Source organism: Onychostoma macrolepis, chromosome 14, assembly GCF_012432095.1.
Source record: "Onychostoma macrolepis isolate SWU-2019 chromosome 14, ASM1243209v1, whole genome shotgun sequence".
NCBI classification, from domain to species: domain Eukaryota; kingdom Metazoa; phylum Chordata; class Actinopteri; order Cypriniformes; family Cyprinidae; genus Onychostoma; species Onychostoma macrolepis.
In genome coordinates, this window is record NC_081168.1 from 536,145 (window position 1) to 546,144 (window position 10,000).

Here is a 10,000-nt window from a genome sequence, read left to right on the forward strand (position 1 = left end):
GATCTAAATATTCCCTCACAGTTTAATAGTAATGACTTTATGAATTTCTTCACTGATAAAATAGATAACATCAGAAATACAATAACAAATGTAGATCCTACGGCTTCTAGTCCTTCAGCTTCATTCATCGCACCCCCCAAAACACTTCAGTGCTTTACAACTATAGGACAGGAAGAACTAAATAAGCTTATCACTGCATCTAAACCAACAACATGTTTATTAGATCCTGTACCCACTAAACTACTGAAAGAGTTGTTACCTGCAGCAGAAGAACCGCTTCTCAATATTATTAACTCATCGTTATCTGTAGGTCACGTCCCAAAACCATTCAAGCTGGCGGTTATTAAGCCTCTTATTAAGAAACCACAACTAGATTCTAGTGAACTGGCAAATTACAGTTGTGTCTGCTCAATTGTGCTCCTTCTTTAAAAAAAAAAGATCTCTGTGAAGAATTTCAGTCAGGTTTCAGGCCCCACCACAGCACAGAAACTGCACTTGTTAAAATTACAAATGACTTGCTGCTTGCGTCAGACCAAGGCTGCACCTCATTGCTAGTTTTACTTGATCTTAGTGCTCCGTTCGACACAAAGTGTCATGATCTATAGTGTCAAGTTCAAGTCAAGTCAAGTCAAGTTGAGCTTTATTGTCATTCCGCTACATGTGGGGGCATACAGTGGAACGAAATGTCATGCCTCACAGGACCACAGTGCTACATAAATACAGTATGCCCCCACATGTAGCGGAATGACAGTAAAGCTCAACTTGACTTGACTTGAACTTGACACGATAGATCACAACATACTCATAGATCGATTACAAAACTATACGGGTATTCAAGGGCAGGCTTTAAAATGGTTTAGATCCTATCTGTCCGATCGCTACCACTTTGTTTATTTAAACGAGGAGTCATCTCAACTATCACCAGTAAAGTATGGAGTACCACAAGGATCTGTCCTAGGTCCTCTGCTATTTTCAATATACATGTTGGCCCTTGGTGATATTATTAGAAAATACAGGATTAGTTTCCATTGTTATGCTGATGATACTCAACTATATATCTCAACAAGACCAGATGAAACTTCTGAACTGTCTAAGCTAACAGAGTGTGTTAAAAATGTAAAAGATTGGATGACCAATAATTTCCTCCTATTAAATTCGGATAAGACCGAGATATTACTTATTGGACCAAAAAACAGTACACAGAATCTCTTGGACTACAATTTGCATCTAGACAGATGTACTGTTACGTCCTCTACAGTCAATAATCTGGGTGTTATATTAGACAGCAACTTGTCTTTTGAAAATCATATCTCCAATGTTACAAAAACAGCATTCTTCCATCTTAGAAACATTGCCAAGCTACGAAACATGCTACCTGTTTCAGATGCAGAAAAGCTAGTTCATGCATTCATGACCTCTAGACTGGACTATTGTAATGCACTGTTAGGTGGTTGTCCTGCATCTTCAATAAACAAGCTACAGATAGTCCAAAATGCAGCGTCTAGAGTCCTTACCAGGTCAAGAAAATATGATCATATTACCCCAATTTTACAGTCTCTGCACTGGCTACCTATTAAGTTCCGGATCAATTACAAAATATTATTACTTGCCTATAAGGCACTAAATGGTTTATCTCCTGCGTACCTAACTAGTCTTCTATCACGCTATGATCCAACCCGCTCCCTAAGGTCACAAAACTCTGGACTCTTGGTAGTTCCTAGGATAGCAAAGTCCACTAAAGGAGGTCTTTTTCACATTTGTCACCCAAACTCTGGAATAGCCTTCCTGATAACGTTCGGGGTTCAGACACACTCTCTCTGTTTAAATCTAGATTAAAGACACATCTCTTTAGCCAAGCATTCACATAATGCATCATATATAATCTTGTACTGCAGTTATATCTGCTCAAATGCACATTATTATTCTATAGCTTGGGTTGAACAAATAATTTTTAACATCCAGAGGTTACTAGGAATTACAGAAGCTTCAGTCTGGATCCAACCCTTAAATGATCTGAGATGACCAAACACATGAGAAGAGATGATGCCGACCCCTCAGGGGACCTCAGAGGATGCCAACCCTCAGACAACATACACAATTACCAAATTTTTCCATAAGTTAAATATATTAAGTTTCTACAATATATAAATATATTGTAGAAACTTGATTTCCTGTAAAGCTGCTTTGCAACGATTTGTATCGTAAAAAGCGCTATACAAATAAACTTGAAAAAAAAAAAACTTACTCCTGCACTGATGCAACCTTTAGGAGCTCGTTCAGCAGGACAGCTGTCTGTAACACACACACACACACACACACACACACAGGAATGAATGAATATTCAAATGTGCTGAAGGCTGCACATCATTAATGAAACACTCATCATGTGTTTGAGTTGCACTGACGGATCTGTGCCGCTAGATGGAGACATCAGACAGACCTGATGAACATGAAGATGGTTTCAGCTCAAACTATGCACTGTTTTCCATTACAGATATCTAGGAATCCTTAAATCAAGAAACATTTACTTGAGCAGGTCAATGACATTAGATATGACATCTTTAACAAATATCAGCCAATGTTTCCAGAAAAATAATCTCCTTTTCCCTTTGAATTAAGTTTATTTTTCTGACCCCATTTGTTATTGTTTTAGGCATAAACTCACTTAATTGTCATGAATGTTTTTTCAGATAGTTAGTGTCCTATGTTATTTTGCGTCTCAAGTAAATGCATCTTGATTTAAGTATGCTTATATACTATTTCAGACAAAAAAAAAAGAAACAATGCTGAGGAAGAAAACCATTTTTTGCAATGTGACCTTGAAGTCATTGACCATAACTGATGAACTTTTGCAACACTGACTGAGTCATTGAACTGAACTGATCTGAATAATGAAGAGCTGCTTTACAGCTGAATCTGAATATGTTTCATAACTGATTAATTTTCCAACATTAACACTGTTTATTACTGTGAAGCTGCTTTGAATATTGTATAAAGCGCTGTATAAATAAATCTGACTTGACTGTACGACCTAGTGATCTAATTATTTAAAATCTTTGACATCAAAGTCAAATCTTGAATGTTTCATAGGTTTGTCTCGGCATGTATTTCACACACAAACACACTCTTGTGTCTCATGAGTCGTCAGTGACTCTGTGGTGTGGTTTATACACACCTTCATCCAGGTGTGTGTGTGCAGGTCTGATCCGCTCGCGTCTGTTCCTGTCATCCTGAGAAATCAACACATCCGATCAGTGACACACACATTACATCACATTCATTCCAGACCAATCACAGACAGAGCTGATGATGAAATCACTCACCATCATTAACGGAGACGCCTCGTCATCATCACAACACACAAACTCCTCCTGCGACACACAACACACTCATTGTTTGACCAGGGATGGGCAGTATTTCAAATACATGTATGTCAAATACGTATTTGAAATACAAAATTCTATTTTGTATTTAAATACCTTTGAAAAAATCTAATGTATTTTGTATTTAAATACATTTAATCTTAGTATTTTTGTATTTTCTAAATACATAAAATACTTTTTGCCAATCCACCTCTTTATCAGACTGCTGCTGGTTTCCTGTATAACTAGTTCAGACATGACGCTTTCGTTCATGTATGACTCCATCTAGACTTGGGTAATGAAATGTTCTGGATTCCTGAAAGGAAATAACTATCTATCAAAATTTCCTACTTCCTATTTCAGAAGTCCTGATTACAAGCATGTCGCATTCAAGTGCTTTGCTGCTGGAAAGAACAGGAATCGTGGAGGACGCCGGGTTTTCTGGGAAAATCTTATTGAAGCCAAAATCGTAGATATTTAATTTTGAATACAATGTAGCATCCCATTTGTTGACAACTATATAGTCATTCACTGTGTTATCTTTACAGTTAGTTTGTTAATGATTCTGGACTTTCAGTGGAATACATGCTGTTTTGCTGTGTATAAACCATACGAAACGCTTGAAATGTTATTGCACTACTGTGTGCATGACTTTAACATTAAAACAAGGCGATCTTGCTTTTGTGATCTTGTTTTTTTTGGTTTTATCAACTAGCTAGTCAAATGTGTTCATTAAACTTTAATTATTATCGATATGACGATATATAAGTCGGCGATGATATAAAGCGTAAATCGATTGAACTTTTGAACTTTTTCTATATCATTTATATATAGTCGTGGTATGCAAATATATCTGTGCAGCTTGTGGGCAGGAGCTACTGACACATCAGAGTGATATAGAAACATGGATAAATGAGTAATAACCAGCTTTCTGTGTGTGTGTACCCCAAGACAAAGATAACTATAATGCTAATAATAAAGATATACATAAAAAAAAAAAAAAATAGTTCTAAGGGCATACTCGCACTAGGCACAGCTGCCTGTACTAAAGCCCAAGCGCGGTCGTCCTTTCACTAACAGACAGATATCACAGGATTATTACAGAGGCTACATTACCTGTTCATCAATAATGAGAACCAGACCCATTATAAATCTAAATGTACTCGATTCTTAGACTATGGGCACTTTTATGTTCTTTGGTCATATTTTTAAAAATACATATAATTTTGGACAAATTCCTCTTTCTTTGTCAAACTAACAATAAAACCACCTTTAAAACTTTTTACTACCTTTCTATTATGATTTTTTCATACTTTTCAACCTCCTTATAGGTGTCAAAATCACTGTTTTCTCGCTGTCGCACACCCAGACTTTTAAACTTCAACAATGAAAGTACAGTTTAAAAATATGACGTATCTGGTAACTATTAATGTACCTGAATTAAGCACTAGTAAAATAATTAAAATACATTATAGTATTTAATGTGAGACCACTATCAATATTACTTTTTATACAAAATATAACTGTCGCACAGTATTGGTGTCATTTCCAGCACAACACTGTACTGTCTCTTTAAGAAGTCTGTGTGAAAGATTGTTTCGGTGGTTTCTGTGGAAATGTTCAGTGACATCAGAGCACATGCTGGACATGGAGGGAATTTACATTTTCATCAACAACAAATATAGAAAAATCAAGGTAAATATTGCTTGATCAGTTATTTACGTCATTTCCAAACATGCTGTACCTTCAAGGGTGTTTTTGAAAAAAGCTAAAAAAGTTTAAGTTAAATAAGAGTATTTTGCATACATGAAATGCTAAGTATTAATTCAAAGCTAATCAGTGAAGCTATCTTCCATTTTTTCACAAAAAACTACAGAAATATCATTTCCACCACACTGCCCTCTGTGCTGGAAATGACATTTATGGTTACAAAGTACAATTGATATGTTTAATGACTTTGTGAACTGAGTTTAATGAGTGTGATGAGTTTAAGACTTTTTCTAATAAATATCTCTACTGTTTCTCTACATTCACGTTAATTCATTGTCATTTCCACAACACCCTGTCACTTCCACCACCACACATTTTTTAAAAATATTTAAAATGTTCTCATCACACATTAAAAATGTATCCACAATTTATGAGATCATGCTCTACTTAATATAAAAATTCAAGTTATTTATTTTCTAATAAGCTCTTACCCAAACCAATATTAAATTTCAGAGTGTGACAGGTGTACAGTTCAGCATTTGGTGCTTAGGGCAGTTATTTATCTCATTGACAAATGTATAATTATTGTACATTGTGGAAAAACTGGTAAAACTAATTAGAAAAATGATCTTAGACAATTCTTGAGTGTTATAAGTTAATCTATATTTAAATAACAGCTGTATATTGGGATGTGGTGGAAATGACATTTGTTCATTGCAGGTCGGAAAAATGTAAAATATTAACAATTTCTCTTGTAATCTAAGTTTGTCCTCTTACAGACCTTAAAACTAGACAAATTATTTAAACTTATGAGACTGTGTTACGTGACTTTTAAACAAGTTTTTTTTATTTAACTTCACAAGTCTAAAAGTGCCCCTAGTTGAAGAAACACCCTTATATTAATTGAAAAGTGTGATATCCAAGTAGTAATGAAGATTTTTGCTGTCATAATGATAACAATAGTGCATTCAGAAATAGTAAATGAACTGCATGCTCTGGTGTGGTTAGAGATCACACTATATGTGTACCGCACCTGAGCACCTCTTCAAGCGGGTTATGATTAAACTAACCGCACTGGACACGCTACACAGCAGTCACACTTGTGAAATTAACTGGACTTTGGGGGTCAATCGCGCTCAAGCACGGATCAGATTATTTGTATTTGTGCCCATCTCTGCTAGTTACAGTAATAACATTGCTTTTTGTAGTAACTAGTAGTGCAACTATTAACTAATAAGATTTCAGTAATAATATTACAATTACCATCCATAAAACAGCTGGTTACTTTTGATGCCTCTCAACCCCTACTGACCCGACATCTAACAATCCAATAACTCCTAGATTTATTTTCATAATTTTCGTGAATCACGCAAGCTTGAAATATGGAAAAGCTTGCATTCGGCGGATGGAAATATTGCCATTACATTGATTCAGTGAGAAGAAAAGATGATCTGAACACTGATTACTTTACTCTGGTATTACACGCTTCTCATCCACATCCCTCTGATCCCGATATAAACTGTTTTACTACTGTTTAGAAAACAAAACATTTTCTTATGAACGTATGTGATTTATTTTGATAGAATACATCATGAAATATAATCATACATGGATAACAGAGAAATTATAGCTAAGCTACACAATGAGAATAATACAAGACTTTTACCATCAGTCACCGCTCAGTGTTTGACCTGGTGTGGGTTTGGGTGTGAAATGAGGCAGAAATATATTGTTAGTAATATTTCAGAAGAATTTTGTGGGGAAGATACAGAGGTGGACAGTAACCTGGACTTTACTTGAGTTGTATTTTTTTCTGGAATCTTATGACTTGAAAGACAAATATCATACTTTTCACTCCACTACATTTCTATCAAGGTCCTTGAAGTACAAAGTTGTTACTATGTATCATCTTTGAAAGTCGGAAGGTGATTTGTTCTTCTGTAACACGTGATTTTGTGACAGTTTATCAGTAATCACTTTTATAGGGCTACGTGAAGTGATTTCGTAGCCGTTTTTGAACACTGACCAGTTGCAAATGTGATATTTATTTACAACAATTCAATAACAGTCAGTTAATATTGTGGTATATATTAGACACAATACTGTCTGATTTTGCAAAATTATGTGAATGAAAATATTACCTACACTCTTAGAAATAAAGGTACAAAAGCTGTCACTGGGGCGGAACCTTTTCAAAAGGTACATGTTTGTACCTAAAGGGTCCATTTTGGTACCTTAAAGGTACATATTAGTACTTAAAGTGTACATATTAGAACCTAATAGGTACAAACATGTACCTTTTGAAAAGGTACCGCTCCAGTGACAGCTTTTGTACCTTTATTTCTGAGAGTGTATAAAGCCACAGAAGAACTGTTGCGCGTCTCCTAATAAAACACAATACTGTAGGAGTTGGACTGAAGCAGCGCTGCACTGTTTTATGTATAACATCAGAGTGATTTGATCGTTTTGATGTCAAATAAATCTGTTGCTGTTTTGGTTTTTTGATAAGCAGCGTTGCTGTTGTAAAGTTACACAGCTACTGTTGTGTTGCTGGGTTTTAAGCCTAATCCCAGACTAAAATAAAGTAAGTCTGGCACTGACTGATCTTAAAAATATATCAGTTTTGTCTCAAGATGCACACCAGTAATGTTTTTTTTTCTAAGCACGTTTATAAAAATTACTTAAATGTCCTAATTGAACTATGGCCTAATCCTGATTTAGTCTAAGCCCCGTCTGTGAAACCAGGCCTAATGTATTGTAAGTTGCTTCAGAGGTAAGTATTACACACAACAATAATAACACAACAGTGCATTGACATAAAAAAAAGGAAATTTACTTTTGGTACTTGAAGTACTTTTAAAAGCAAGTACTTCTGTACTTTTACTTAAGTAAAAATCTGTCTTTACAACTTTTAAGTAAGTATCAAGTAACTGAGAAGACACACAGTTACAGCTTCTGTGGGGCGTGAAGGAAAAGTAATGTAACTAGTAGTGTAACTAATTACTGTTGCCAAAAAGTAATAAGTAACTAATAATATTACTTTTGAAAGGAGTAACTAGTAATGATTTATAAATGACGTTTTTGAGTAACGAGCCCAACTGGATCACCAGCTTTTTCTACAAGCAAATATAGACTCAGTAATGAGATATCAGAGTGTTTATTTCCTCTTTAGCTTATTGCAAATGATCTGAGATCAAAGGCCCTCCGGAAATGACAATCCAGTCCATATTCTCCTGTGAACGTCTGACATCGCTGGATGACCATGATTGATTTATTCAGCTCTATCGAGCCGTGTCTTAATCAAAGCAGATATTAAGCGCTTGGTTTAGCGCCTGTCATGCATGAATGGTGCTCAGAGGTGCACATGTCCACACTGCTAATTTTAGTTTGAAGCTCTTTATGGTTTCCTGTTGCCTCCTGCTGTTTCCTGTTTGTCAGATCCACAGCTGAGAACAGCTACAATTACACCAACATTCTGATTTAAGTACATTAATTCACTTGATATATCACAAACAGACAACGATATTAAAATCAATGCTCAAGTTCAAAAGTTTGAATTATTAGCACGCACTAAAATATCTGACGTGACCTGATGTGCGTTCACTCGTCTCTGATTGGGCCAAATGTGCTGTACACTAAACAACACCTGAGCTCCTTTGTGTGCTTAATAAATCATCGACCCTACAGATTTAATTAAATATTTGAATATCGAATCAATCATGAATTCCATGTAAGGTCTCTTAACTATTTAAGTTGGAAAAAACTTGTTGATTACCTGTAAAGTGAAAGATTTAACGGCGTTTATTCTGACGCGCCAGTAAACCGGAATCAGCACATGCCTTCCATACATCACAAACACACATCCAGTGTAGAAAACATCACTGATAGTATAATGTTCTGTTTGCTTTTGATGCTGGCGTTTGGCTTAATTACGCTAAACGAAACACTAAAACGACTTCGCTCCTATTATAGCTAAATGGAGCGTTTACTTTGGAAACAATCATTCATTGACAAACATCCCAGCTAACAAAAATACTGTATGTTCTAAGAACCTCTGCACCATTAAGTTATGAAAACCTTATTTCTGAATGTTCAAATCGTGGAATGAATTTTTCAAAACTTTTTTTTTTTTTTGTTGCGGGGGTTAGCTTCAAGAACAATGTTCGATTTTATTATTTTTGCAAACATTGTGGGAATGTTACTTTTTTGAATGTTCTCTAAACCGTCTTAGACAACGCCCAGCTAAAATGTTTCAAAAGGAAGTTCGAAGAACGATATATACAGAATGTTTTTGTAACGCTTTGAGAACGTTATTAAAGATCAGGGCTGCGATTCCCAAAAGCATCGTAAGCCCTTCAGTAGATCATTGCCACCAATCGTCTCTACGATCAGCTCAGCTCACGATGCTTTTGGGAAACACGTTGATCACTTTGAACAAACGCTCTGTTAATGTTACGGGAAGAATGTTAGTTCATAACTTGCCAGAATGTTCTGAGAGCGTTTCCTGTCAGCTGGGATCATGTCTGAAATGATTTAGATGAATTTCTTTCTAGTTAAGTAACTTCAAAACTATCTCATGGTGATCTGAGCCTGGTTTAGTTCGTTGTCCTGCTCAAAGGCCCAACATTGCTAGAACAGAGCCGTTTAGATCTGGTTTGATCAGAACCGATCTACCGCTGCAGCAGTTTTTATTCTTGCGGTGATCAGTGCATGTGATTCATCTAATCCTGTCTCTCACAGCGTAATGTGATATCTCCACCTCCACCGAGCGTTTTTGGTTGAGAGCGGCTTCAAATGCTTTATAGAGTATGACCAGTGTTTTCACACAAGACCCATGAATGTTCATGTCATGATTAAACCTGTGAGCGAGACACACTCAGGACGGCTCACTCTTCAGGAGAAGCTTCCAGCAGGGGTTTCACAGCGAT

The 10,000-nt window shown here is 36.0% G+C and overlaps 1 protein-coding gene across 1 annotated transcript in view; it reads right to left on the minus strand.

Moving 5' to 3' along the window:
* Window positions 1–10,000, minus strand: part of LOC131553437 (cytokine-dependent hematopoietic cell linker) — a 21,421-nt gene that overhangs the window by 10,451 nt on the left and 970 nt on the right. Inside the window, exons 2-4 of the mRNA XM_058798114.1 lie at window positions 3,324–3,371; window positions 3,176–3,230; window positions 2,246–2,292 (exon numbers count right to left, since the gene is read on the minus strand). Coding sequence (XP_058654097.1) covers window positions 2,246–2,292; window positions 3,176–3,230; window positions 3,324–3,371 — 150 coding nt within the window. The remainder of the gene's footprint in view (window positions 1–2,245; window positions 2,293–3,175; window positions 3,231–3,323; window positions 3,372–10,000) is intronic.